Source organism: Podarcis raffonei, chromosome 2, assembly GCF_027172205.1.
Source record: "Podarcis raffonei isolate rPodRaf1 chromosome 2, rPodRaf1.pri, whole genome shotgun sequence".
NCBI lineage: Eukaryota > Metazoa > Chordata > Lepidosauria > Squamata > Lacertidae > Podarcis > Podarcis raffonei.
In genome coordinates this window covers 23001567-23015265 of record NC_070603.1, presented here as the reverse complement: position 1 = coordinate 23015265, position 13699 = coordinate 23001567, and the positions used below count along the sequence as shown (strand labels likewise).

The 13699-nt window shown below is 43.0% G+C and overlaps 1 protein-coding gene across 5 annotated transcripts in view; it reads left to right on the top strand.

Moving 5' to 3' along the window:
* The window catches only part of TEX2 (testis expressed 2), a 100592-nt gene that overhangs the window by 82547 nt on the left and 4346 nt on the right, over positions 1 to 13699 (top strand). For 4 of the 5 annotated variants that reach the window (XM_053375301.1, XM_053375302.1, XM_053375303.1 and 1 more), the window contains exons 8-9: positions 4407 to 4539; positions 8335 to 8460. In XM_053375301.1, coding sequence (XP_053231276.1) covers positions 4407 to 4539; positions 8335 to 8460 — 259 coding nt within the window. The remainder of the gene's footprint in view (positions 1 to 4406; positions 4540 to 8334; positions 8461 to 13699) is intronic. The other variant, XM_053375300.1, reaches the window with a different exon arrangement.

Genomic DNA, 13699 nt, shown 5'->3' with positions numbered 1-13699 from the left:
ACCCTGAGATTAAGAATCTTCCAGCTGAGTATGGCCTTGCAGGGGAGGCCTGTAGATGAAGATGATATCATACGAGTCTGTTTGGAATTATTTGAATCTCTTTTTGTAGCAATGAAATAGAAAGCTAACAATAATATTTAACTTCTAGATATTATGTCTTTGCCCGAATTCTAGTGCTTAAAGAAATGGTTTGTTTTAGAAAAAGGCTAAACTAAAGAAAATGTAATCGGACCCAACAGTATAGGGCAAAACAAACAAAAAACATGACTGAAGTATGGAAAGCAATGGCACTGTTATGCTTCAACTCTCAGACTATTGTCTGTCACCAGCCAGTGATTTGTAAGGTTGCGTTTTTGTAAAAGAACATAAACATGCTGGGGCTATGTTGCACAGCACACCTGCTTTTTTAAATCCCCTCTGGTGTTCCTGATGCTTGAAAACTTTGGATTTGTGCTTTGCAGAGGGAAATATCCTCTGAATTGTTTCCTCTGGTTGATTCATTATATTGTAGTTGTTTTTAAAAAGAATTGTTGGTATTTGGAACATGCTGACTCACTGATTACATAAGTGGGAGCTTAAGGCTACAGATTCATGTGGAATCTGACTCTGGTGCCCTTTCATTTCACCAGTTGAAACCAAAGGGGAAAGTTCTGTCCATTTGTGGGAAGATAAATGGGAATTATTCATACTCTCCTATTTCAAATTCCAACAGGACTCTGCTTTTTATAAGTAATTAGTAAGACTGGCTGTTCGGAAAGCCACTTCCTCTTCCCATGCTGCTCTTTTCAGACTGCTAAGTTTCTACATCTGAAATAACAGGCATGAACACACAATGACAAAGAAAACGTAACTTATAGTTTTCATGGGCTCTTAACTGTTCCCACACTGTTTTGCAAGATGCTGTTTGCTGTGGCTTATTGGAAGAAATTGGATTGTTCAAAGACAAATCTCATTTTTCCATGCAGGGGAAATATTGTATTGTGCTTATGATTCGGTGTGTTCATTGATAAGATTAAACTGCTTTTTGCATTGGGAATAAACTGTTCCATATCTTGCAGAGGAATTCCCTGACTCCTCTTGAACTGGTTAGGTTATTACCTAGAGTTGGCATTGAAGAATATGCCTGTCACTGCCTATCAAGTCCTTAGAAGAAATGAAATGTTGAAAAATCTTTAAGAAACTACAGTGGTACCTCAGGTTAAGAACTTAATTCGTTCCGGAGGTCCGTTCTTAATCTGAAACTGTTCTTAACCTGAAGCACCACTTTAGCTAATGGGGCCTCCCACTGCTGCTGCGCCGCTGCCGCACAATTTCTGTTCTCATCCTGAAGCAAAGTTCTTAACCCGAAGTACTATTTCTGGGTTAGCGGAGTCTGTAACCTGACGCATATGTAACCCGTGGTACCACTGTAATTTCAAATGCAATGAGCTGAAGGGAAATACTTTGATTCTTAGAAATTCTGAGTGGATGCTAAATCTCTTTCAGCCCGTTCATCCTTGCCCCCTTAAATGTTTGTTCTCAAAAATTTCGTGTTTATTGATGATTTAGAAAGCTTGTTTCAGCAAATGAAAGAGATGCCTCCTTCTCCTGAATTGCATGTGACTGGACCAGAGATAGAAAGGCTTCTATTGCTTGATAGGCCGCTACTTGTTATAGAGCCTATTGTCTCTTATTAGGTATTCAATTTTGATGGAAAAGGAGAAGACACCTGCCCAGCTTGCAGAAGTCTCTGCAGGATAATGTTAAACTGTAAAATTGCAGCATACTGAAGATTAAAGATGCTATGGTGATCTGGCAAGTTTGATTTCTAGCCCTTGTTTTGTAGTTCTTCTGATGTTGCTGACAATCTGAACTCGTCTGCCATCTTTGTCCAGAGACAGTGTGATGTAGTGGTTAGAACAGCTTGGTGCCTTCCATATGTGGCTGAACCAACAACTCCAACAATCCCTGGACCATCAGCAATGCTGGCTGGGACTGGTGGGAGCAATATATATGGAGGGCATCACTTTGCCTGTTGCTGGGTTAGAGTGCAGGGCATAGACTGGAAAGACACGGGTTCAGATCCCACACCTATCCCTTGTTCCAGCCTACCACAAGGGGTTTTTGTGGCAATAAAATGGACACGGGATGATGTTCACCAGCCTGAGCTACTTGGAGCAGGATTAGGTTTGAAACAAATTGAGTGGGAAAATAATTACTTTTGGCTGGATGTGCAAAGTGTTGTGCCAGCTAGCACAACCTACTGAAATTGGAACATTCTCTGCATTTGGATGTGGATGCCTTTGTGCAGCCTGAAGTTCATGGAAAGCAAGGATATTGAAGATACTCCATTGAGCATCTGTGGTTATCTGAGATCATGGTTATTGTTGTTTAGTTGTGTCCGACTCTTCGTGACCCCATGGACCAGAGCACGCCAGGCACTCCTGTCTTCCACTGCCTCCCGCAGTTCGGTCAAACTCATGCTGGTAGCTTCGAGAACACTATCCAACCATATCGTCCTCTGTCGTCCCCTTCTCCTTGTGCCCTCCATCTTTCCCAGCATCAGGGTCTTTTCCAGGGAGTCTTCTCTTCTAATGAGGTGGCCAAAGTATTGGAGCCTCAGCTTCACGATGTGGTAGATCATCGTAGAGGACTACATTAAAACAACAGGAAAGATTTTGGCACACACCCCACTAAATGTATCCTATAATGTCAAGAACACGTTCTAAAAGCTATCCTCTTGCAGTCAGAGATCTGGCTGGATGCTTTTTGACCTTTGGTCTTCATCATCAGCTTGTATACTCTTCCAGGCCAAGAACACACTTCCTCCCAGTTCCTCGTAAACATTAGGGTTGCATAAGCTCTGAGATGCTCCTTCTTTTCATTTCCTTCATTAGCAAGGCAGGAACAAAGTTCCAAGCCTGTTAAACGGCCGTTTATCTCTCTGCCTCGCAGATGTTCTCTCCAACTTCCTCCTTTCATAATTGTGGGATGTTGCGCGGAGGAACAGAGAGCGCTTCACGTGCAAGCCGTTCTGCAGATCATTTCCCGTCACTCATATGTCGCAAACAAACAAATGCCCATGTGAAGTGAATGGCAATTAAGACAATTGCCGATGCTTCCATGTTTTATGACCGGGATCCAAAGGTCGGTCAGGGTAGCTCTGCACGTGCAGCTGGTCTTCAGAGTTTTCTGCTTCTGTTGCTGCCTCCTTCCCCAATGCACTGCCTGGCAAGCTGCTCCAAGCCCAGGGGGCCTTCATCAGAGCCGTTTCTCCAGTGGAGTACAAGCAGCTGAAGCCAAGGGCATAAGTGGTAGCCAAGGGCTGCATGCCTTTTGATTCTTAGCCAGTACAGTTGAACCTCTACTTAACCATCACCTGTTCTTACGGTCGTTCCAAGTCGCGACCGTGGCAAATCCGGAAGTAAGCAGCGGGCTTGCTGCCATTTGTGCATGCGCAGGGGTGTCGATCACTGTTTTCACATGTGCAGAAGTGGGCAATCGCTGTCCACACCTGTGCACAACGGTGCCTCTCCCAGCAACCCGTTTCAACTTCCAGAATGACCTCCGGAACAGATTATGGTCGCAAATAGAGGTTCCACTGTATCTATAGAACTACTTACAGCGGCAGTATTCTTAATTGTTTATTTCTGCAACGGCAGTCCATATAAAGTCCAGTGGAATGTAGGTTGTCATTTCAGTAAACAGTACAATACAGCTGCAGATTGCATGCCTTTGTAGGGTGTTCCTTCTTAATCTGCAGAGATTCAGCTGCACAGGTACACATATGAAGGCCTCACAGGAGCTTTTGTTAATCTTTAGAACAGGGACGGTGAACCCTTTTTCGGACTATGGCCTCCCCATCATCCTATGCCATTGGTCATGCTGGCTGGGGCTGGCAGAATTTAAGAGTGCAGCAATATCCGGAGGGCTGCTGGTTCCCCACCCCTGTTTTAGGAGTCTCCACCCCTAAATTATGCCTGTGCAACTTGCAGCACCTATGATAGTGAAAGTGGCCTTTAGACTTTCCTAAGATGCCGAGGAAAGCTGGTTCCTCTTTACTGGGCCACCTTCTGTGTTGCAAGAGGGGAACTGCCTTCTCTTTCCGACCAAAGTTAGTCCAATTAAAAACACAGTTGCGGCTTGCTGAGACCAGCATGATGAATACTGTTTAAGCCCTTAACATTTCTAGATTCTGTGACTTGCCAAGTACTGCCCCTGGATCATGTTTGTAAGTTGCTTTTTGTCTAGTTGCTTGAACTTAAGTTGCTATTTGACTAGTCGTGATAGTGTTGGCCTACCGTAAAGCAAGAGGTTTGAAAAAAGAGGTAGGGATCAATCTCGCTGTGTGTGTTTCAGCATTTTCCTGGATATTGTGTGGTAGTTTCAGTCATACCTAAAATGTTTTCTTTCCCCAACAATTCTAGGGCTTTGGATTGACTTGGAAATATCTTACAGTGGATCTTTTCTAATGACCCTGGAGACCAAAATGAATTTGACCAAACTTGGAAAGGAACCTCTAGGTGAAGCACTGAAAGTTGGAGAAATTGGCAAAGAAGGGTAAGGAATTTCCACCCACCCCCTACTATTTTGGTGTTTTTTTAAGTACAGAAAGCTCTTCATAAAACTCTGTAATAGAAACTAGATAGTGTTTGAAAGAGCTGATAAGTCTGGAGTTATTTCTTTATAATGAATAACTGATTACAGTTTTGGGGAAGCTGTCGCACTATGCTAAAACTGATCTCAGAAGTGAGAGGCGGGGATTGATCAGTAAGTCTTGGGACCACCTGTGTACTGATGAATAACAACTTCAAAGTTAGCTTAACTGTACCCTAATAAACTAATGGTAATAGCAAAGCACTGGACAGAGATCATTCTGGAAAGAGAATGATTTCTAGCTTCTCTATCCCAAGCAGTGCTGGATTTAGGTTTGATGAGGCCCAAAGCTACTGAAGGTACTGGGGCCCTTTATATGCCCAGCTGTCCTTTGTCAACAACAAATTGTCACTGTTTTTTGTGTTGAATATATGCTATATGGTAATTTATGGACCCAATAGGTATCTAAAGCCATTTGCGCAAAACAAAATAGGTACTTTATCACATTGGTTTTATTTTATTTTATTTTTTATCTTAAATTTTGGAAATGTACATCCAGGTTTTTTTCCTTTAGTTTTTTGAGGGGCCCCAAGAGAGTGGGGCCCTAAGCTATAGCTTGTTTAGCTTATACGTAAATCCGGCACTGATCCCAAGTAGGAATGGAGGGGGCAGAAGGGGAAAAATAAAAATTTTATGTATCAGTGCTAAATAAAAAGCTGGTTGCAAGCAATAAATGAACTGAGAGAAAAATCATAATTTTGTAAACCTTTTAAACCAAGGGTTTAAAATGTAATGTAATGGCTAATGTAATGCGCTCCAGAGACCACAACTGCTGCCAGCATTATCCAGCATAGTCGGTGGCCCAACATCCGAAGGGCACCACGTTGGCTACTGCTGTTTTAAACAGCTGTGTCTTCGTGTGCAGCACTAGAGTACATGTTCAGTCCAATTTAAATTCTGAAGAAGCTGCAACAAGGGAGCATTGCTTCTTCCTAACATTCGTTCCACCGCCATCATCCTGCCCATATTCTGTGTACATCTTAGGTTTGGGGTGGGTGTTGGGTCGTCGTCGTCCCCCCCCCCCCCCCCCGTTTTAGAAGCTTTGCACTTTTCCTTGCTGAGGCTGGATGTTTGTTTGTTGTCCACACTGCAGGAGAATAGACAAACAGCAGTCATTATATGCCAAGAGCACAGAAACACAGGGCACCTATTATATATGTAAAAAAAATTATAATCGGTGGGCATATGTATGTTTTTAGTAAGAGCGAAGGAAGAGAGGTCATATCTATGCTAGAACTGGGTCTAAAGTCCCAGCTTTTCAGCTTGCATTATTCTTCCCCATTGATTTCACATCTTTATATTGTGGCTGGCTGACATCTCCTGCACAGATACAATACCTCAATAGTTCTCTCCCATGTATTAGTTAAATCCCCTTATACCTATTACCAAGAATCGGTATCAATATTTTGTCTAATATTAATAGTTTTACTGGCATACATTTATGCAGTTTTGGAAACCCAAGTATCCGATACTGTGTCAAATGTTCAAGTGTTGCTGCGTGGTCTAACCTGCATTAAAAAGAGCTTTGCTTAAATGTCAGCTGGCTAGTACTGTTTGCTTTATTTTGGCCAAATAGAGCCCCTCCTAGGTAAAGGTAGCTTGCAATTTCTCCATACTGTATCTTCTCTAACTTGTATTTGTTTTTTTGGTTTTCTTCCCGCTTTCATTTCCTTTCCTTTTTTTGGTAATATTTGGATTCGTCAATCTGTGGATTTGTTTTGATCTGGTGAGTGGTATTTGTCGCATCATCTCATCCCTTGTGGAGTGTTCATTCTGTTTGTGCTGAGACCATTCAAAGGGCTTTTTTTGGCTGGAAATAAGGGGCAATGCTATTGCAAGTTGTTAGCCCCCTTCGGTAACTGAAGCCACCTGGCTCTCTAAGGTTTTTGCTTTTATCTTAACAAAACCTTGGCATGGAGTTTCATTGAAGTTAATATCTGTCTTTAACCCCCTACCCTAGCTACCTATCAAGGCTGAATTCTTTCTACTCTTTAAATTTGCTTGAAGGTGCTCTCTAACTTTTCTTCTTTCTCCTTAAGTGATTCTTTTCTTCTTTCTCCTTAAGTGATTCTAGCCGGAATCACTGAAATGACTTCTGGGCTAGTTGAGTGAGAGGAAGCACTCTCTTGTACTTCCCCAGTTGCCTTGGAATGTTTAAAGCTGGGCTTAGGGAATGACGTGTGTGCTCTCTTTGTATTGGGAGGCAAGCATCTCTCTAACGTGAGTAGCACAACTTCCCTGCTGTGCTCCTCTTCTTTCATTTTTTTAAATACAGCTGTTTGCCAATTTCCATTTGGTCTTTACTGCTCCATAGAATCAATAAACTGCAACATTCCTCCATTGTGGAGTTGTCGCACCTAATTCTGCCCATCCTGCAGTCAGGGAAAAGCTAACAGTAAAAACTGTTTTCAAAGTCTCCCTCTTGAAGCTTGATAGGCCTTCATCCTCTCATGTATATTCAGCCATTATTGCACTATAGCCAGCACATGTTGCAGTGAAAGGGTTATTACTCAAGAACCTCTTCTTGAACTATCTGGCTTACTCCAGGGTTGCTTTATATAGCAGTGGATATTCTATAGAAGATGGCATCTAGCCATCCTGGTTGGGTGAAGTGGGTGTGGGAGAAAAAAATCATGGCTATCTAGAAAAATTGGCAGGATGGTACTGATGGCCAGCTTTTCTGTTTTACTACCTGAACACTATGATAAGTTGCTGCATGCAGATAGCCCTTTTGTATTCTGTTTTTGTCTGGTTGTTGGTGACCAAGAAAAATCTGAGCTTACTGTTAGGACAGGGCTTTGGAAAGGAATGTCCACTTGAGAACATGCAACTTGCATGTGAAATGTCCATAGCAGATTATTACACCAATTATGGAGAAATTGCCAGTTAGGGCTCTTTGAATTACCATCGAGGTTTTGTTCCATATACGTATTGTTTTTAGTAATTCTGGGTTAGGTGGCAGTTCTGCAATCATAACATTAGAGCCTGGGCTTCTCCCTTGCTGGGAACCCCTCAATACATACTGCATTCGAATACTTAGAGACTCAACAAGATGCATTCCCTAGACTTGCCCTATATTGTCTCAGGCCTTCTTAATATGCCAGCTATACTTTGCCTCTAAGACCATCACTGCCTTTACTGCTACTTACCAAATGTCTTGTCTAAAACACTTCTGACTCTGTTGCTGCCGGCAACTATTATGATAGGTAGATGCAGCTTAGCTATGTGTGCAGGGGGCAATAAGAGGGAAATTATATGATATAGTGGCAAGAAAATAACTCCTGGAAGCGCATGGTGCTCACAAAAGCAACCCTCAAGTTTCATTCAGAAACCCATTTGACTTCCCAAGCATGTCTCATCCGGTCAAAAAATTGTGCTTAGTCAAAGTGCTCATCCTAGTTTGGTATTATAATTGTTTGCATTGCATTTAATTGTCATGAAAGACACTTGTGCAGAAATGTGTCTTCACCTTCCATTTGACTGCATGGAAGTAACTCACACATGCTTCCGTTCATTTTAAGCTAGGCTCGACACAGCTGTGTTGGAGTAAGTAATTATTGTATAAATAAAGCATGGTGCGGTGCACATTTTTAACTGGGGAAACAGGAAGATGTCTAGTCATGCAGGGAGCAAAAACCCTGTTTCCAACCTATGTTAATAAGGTGTCACTTCAAAACTGAAATGTGTCCTTCTTTTCAGTTTCAGGCCAAGGGCATATTGCCTTGCAGACAGCGATGAGGAATCTTCTAGTGCTGGCTCCTCAGACGAAGATGATGCTCCAGAAGCAACAGGGAGCGAGAAACCTCTAGTGCCAGGAGGAGAAGGGTGAGTTAGTCTGTGTCTTGGAGCACAAGGAGATTGTTCGTTCTGTTTTTGTGTTAAGCATATTACTAGTATTCTCTAGGTAAAGAGGGTGCATCAACAAGTGTTACAGCCAGACTTGGTTGTGTTCATTGGATTTGGACAAATACCAAATCACGAACTGAAGTGGGTCACTTTGAAATGATATGGGGCTTGTCTGAAACAAAAGCGGCTCTCTCTGAAGCACCCAGAACCAAAACAGGGACCTCTGAAGTAATTGGGATTCGGCCTGTTCCCTCACTGGGAGAAGTAAGGTTACAGGGAACCAGGCAGAGGGCCTTCTCGGTAGTGGCGCCCGCCCGGTGGAACGCCCTCCCATCAGATGTCAAGGAGATGAGTAACTATATAACCTTTAGAAGACATCTGAAGGTAGGCCTGTATAGGGAAGTTTTTAATGTTTGGTGTCTTATTATGTTTTAATGTGTTGGAAGCCGCCCAAAGTGGCAAGGAAAACCCAGACAAGTGGGCAGGATATACATAATAAATTATTATTGTTATCGTTATTGTTATCATCATCAGGGGACTGAAACAACTCCCCTGTGAGAAAACATTATAATGTCTGGGAACTTACAGTACATAGATTAGATAAAGGGAAGCAAAAGGGGGACATGAGAGAGGTCCTTTTTAAAATAAGAGTCATCCACTGAGGCTGAATGGTTGGAGAATGAAGGAGATTGCTGTTGCTTTCATGTTCAGCTTGTGGGCTTTGCATGGGCATCTGGTAGGCCACTGCAAAAAGATAAAAGTTAAAGGTAAAGGACCCCTGGACGGTTACATCCAGTCAAAGGTGACTATGGGCTTGGAGCGCTCATCTGGCTTTCAGGCCGAGGGAGCCAGCGTTTGTCCACAGACAGCTTTCCAGGTCATGTGGCCAGCATGACTAAACCACTTCTGGCACAACAGAACACCGTGACAGAAGCCAGAGCGCACGGAAACACTGTTTACCTTCCCGCTGCAGCTGTACCTATTTATCTACTTGCACTGGCGTGCTTTCAAACTGCTAGGTTGGCAGAAGCTGGGACAGAGCAACGGGAGCTCACCCCGTCGCGGGGATTCGAACCGCCAACCTTCTGATCAGCAAGTCCAAGAGGCTCAGTGGTTTTAGACCACAGCACCACCCGTATCCTCCCACTGTGCAAAACAGGATGCTGGGGTACTTAGGCTTTGGGTCTGATCCAGCGAGGCTGCTTTTTTATGTTCAGCCAATATCTGTTGCCGTTGAAAAGCTTACAAACTACTCAGCTGGTTTGTATACACAAGAAGTCGCTTGAAAGGTCATTGCTGTCTAGGCAATAGTGATGCAACTGGATGTAATGATACTCTTGAGCAAGTGAAGGTGACCTTGGGCATTCACAGTAATGGCAGTGGAATGTAGAAGTGACTCCCACGTTTCCTGTTCCCTCATTTCTTGTGTAACGCACCCAATGATTGCTCACGGTGTGAATTGAGACGGCCTACAGTGACTCCAGGACATCTAAATTCCTCTGCTGATGGAGGGAATGGCTGATCTTGGGTGGGATTCAAATGCCTCCTGTCAGTGGAAGCTTTGAAAAGTACCGTACTTTTCGCTCTATAAGACGCACCAGGCCACAAGGCGCAGCTAGTTTTTGGAGGAGGAAAACAAGAAGAAAAAAAATCTGAATCTCAGAAGCCAGAACAGCAAGAGGGATCGCTGCGCAGTGAAAGCAGCAATCCCTCTTGCTGTTCTGGCTTCTGGGATAGCTGCGCAGCCTGCATTTGTTCCATAAGGCGCACACACATTTCCCCTTACTTTTTAGGAGGGAAAAAGTGAGTCTTATAGAGCAAAAAATATGGTAATTTGTGGTGGAGGGAGGGAGGTTAAGAACGACCTCTGGCACAACTTGTGTGGGGAGGAGAGCAGGGATTGTTCCAGCTGGTAAGCTGAAATGCTTGCCCTGAGGGGGCGATTGCTTTAGTAGGACATTGAATTCCTCCCCTGGACTATGAGTTGTTCATGTAAAAGGAAAGCTGCTGCATTTCCCCACAACCTAAAGTTGCCATCAGAACGCCAGAGGTTGTGTTTTAACACAGAGGCTGAATTTGGGATTAGCCCCACAAGGAGTGTGATGTTAGATCTAGCGCACCTAAAAGAAACCTGTTCTCAAAGCCGCAGAGACCCTGAAGGCAACTGGTGTGTGCTTCTTCCCACCAAACTGTATTGGTCTTCTCATGTGGAATAAGATCCTTGGCTGGTGCAAATAAATTATGTACATCACACATACTAAATCTGGTCCATACTCATATCCATAGAAGATGAAGTGAATGGGTAGCATCAACAGGCTGTTAATGGGTTGTGTGATGCATCAGTTAAAAAAGCCAATGCAATTCTGGGCTGCATCAATAGGAGTATAGCATCTAGATCAAGGGAAGTAATAGTGCCACTGTATTCTGCTCTGGTCAGACCTCACCTGGAGTACTGTGTCCAGTTCTGGGCGCCACAGTTCAAGAAGGACACTGACAAACTGGAACGTGTCCAGAGGAGGGCAACCAAAATGGTCAAAGGCCTGGAAACGATGCCTTATGAGGAACGGCTAAGGGAGCTGGGCATGTTTAGCCTGGAGAAGAGGAGGTTAAGGGGTGATATGATAGCCATGTTCAAATATATAAAAGGATGTCACATAGAGGAGGGAGAAAGGTTGTTTTCTGCTGCTCCAGAGAAGCGGACACGGAGCAATGGTTCCAAACTACAAGAAAGAAGATTCCACCTAAACATTAGGAAGAACTTCCTGACAGTAATAGCTGTTCGACAGTGGAATTTGCTGCCAAGGAGTGTGGTGGAGTCTTTGGGTTCTGAGAGCCACCTTTGCTGCGAACCACCATTCTGTACATCTGGGGAAATAAGCGCAATTTGCCTGATATGCCAATAATTCTGCGCAGCAGTAAGATTCTCATTGTCCCTTTTTGCACATAAAAGTGCTATTTTACAATCATAGGAAGGCAGGCCATTGGTCTTGTCAGTTGAGTGCTGTCGCTGGGAGAGGCAGGGGAAGAGACAATAATATCTGCAGGCTTGGGAAGGAACTCCATATGTTTTGAGTGTTTCTCCAGACACTTCTGTCTGTGTCACTCTGTGTGTGTGTGTGTGTGTGTGTGTGTGTGTGTGTGTGCATGTTAAGAAGGTGACGAATAAATTGCCATTCATTATGCTAGTTCATGTTACAATGAACACATTTAGCGGTTAAAAATAGCTGACTGTCATGCATCCAGCGCCATCTGGAAAGGAGAAACATTTGGGGTGAATGAAGGATAATTGCTAAAAATTTGTGACTAGGAAGGTGTTTTTGCAGGCTTTGTGGTGATGACTCTGGGTACGTACTGAATAAATCTTGTTGTTGTTGTTGATGACGACTAGCATGTAGATTTACGCAGCATCTCAAGTCAATCATGAATAATGTAGTAAATTTTCCAGATGATGGAAATTCCAGAAATTGCTGCCCACATTGCTGTAGCACATGCAGGTCTTCATTAGCTATGCAGGCATGGCCAAACTTGGCCCTCCAGATGTTTTGGGACTACAACTCCCACCATCCCTAGCTAACAGGGCCAGTGGTCAGGGATGATGGGAATTGTAGTCCCAAAACATCTTGAGGGCCAGATTTGGCCATGCCTGAGCTATAGGAACAGTAAATTTGTGTTGCTCCTCGCCCAGTCTAATGAATGAGCGCTCTGCCTCTGCCATCTTCGCTGCATGTTCTTGGGTAGAAAAAACTTTCTGAATGACACCTATATTTTCATGCAACTTGGGAACAATCTCATACATGTAGGTCATTTATTAGCACTGTTTTCACACCACAGAGGCATGGGCCTTCCATCTTCTTAAAAAAAATACCAGGACCTCCTTTTAATCCCATTTGCACCCATGTTTTTATTTAATTTTTATTTCATTTCTAAAATGTGTATCCCATTTTTTTTTAACTCTCTGCAATCTCAAAGCAGCTAACACTCAAACATAACAACAAAACACTAAAGAATCAATATCCAGTTAGGAACAGTAGCACAACAAGCAGAAATCCATAACATTGACAAAGATGGACCAGAAAGCAGCTGCCGTAAAGCTCTCTTAAAGCAAAGCCATTTAGCAGTCCTTAAACAGCTGCCTCCCTAATCCTTAAAATGTCCCTCTTAGACTCCTGAGGTTTGAAAGTAGTTGTGACAGTAGGGACAGGGAGCAGTTTTTTTCTTATAACATTGCATTAAAAACTGTTGTAAAGGGGGAATTGGGGGAAAGGGGAGGAAATAGTATGCAGGATTTTAAAAAGATGTTCTTTTGCAAAATCCACCAAAATACTGCTTGAGATTGAAAGGACTAACGTGAACAGCCCTTCAGGCCAAAACTCTTTGGGTGGAGGGTGGTATATAAATTTAATAAATAATGATAATAACAAACACTTGGTGAGAATGTAAGCACCCAGAATCTTTGGATAGCATCGTGGGGCATTGTCCTTTCTCTCTGTTTTTTGTACTTACTTACTTACTAAATAAATAAATAAATAAATAAATTTAAATAAGTAAGTAAGTAAATAAATAAATAAATTACCTACCTACCTACCTACTTGGGTCACTTTGTCTGTAAGTTCTCTGTCATGTCAATTTGCCCAAAGGCATCTCTGTATATAAATTAAAGGGTGATCCTCTTAGGAACCTAGCAGCAACCTCTGAGCCTGTAGCAATTCAACTTTAACGCTATGATGAAAGTCTGCATTTGTGCATTAAAGGGCATACATACCCTATAAGCAGCCCTGTGATCTTCGGATGAAGGGCAGTATATAAATTTAATAAATAATAATAATAATCTATCCAAGCTTCGTCATGCATTTTGCCTCCATTCTACTAATAGGGGATGCAAGAAAGGCATGCATACAACTCTCCTTCTCTTCGCCCATAGCAAAGCCAGTATCACGAGTTTTTCAATTGCTGTGGAGGAGTTCCAGCAGCCTGTGTTGTTTGGGCCGCTTACGGCCCTGCAGCAACAAATTAGTCATCCCCAGCACTAATGCATAGAAAGCCAACATGGTGACTTCCAGATGTTGTTGGATTCCCAACGCTCATAATTCTGGGCACCACAATTTTAAGAAGGATGTTGACAAGCTGGAACATGCGACCAAGATGATCAAGGGTCTGGAAGCTAAGCCTTATGAGGAACGCTTGAAGGAGCTGGAAAAGAGGAAACTGAGAGGAGATA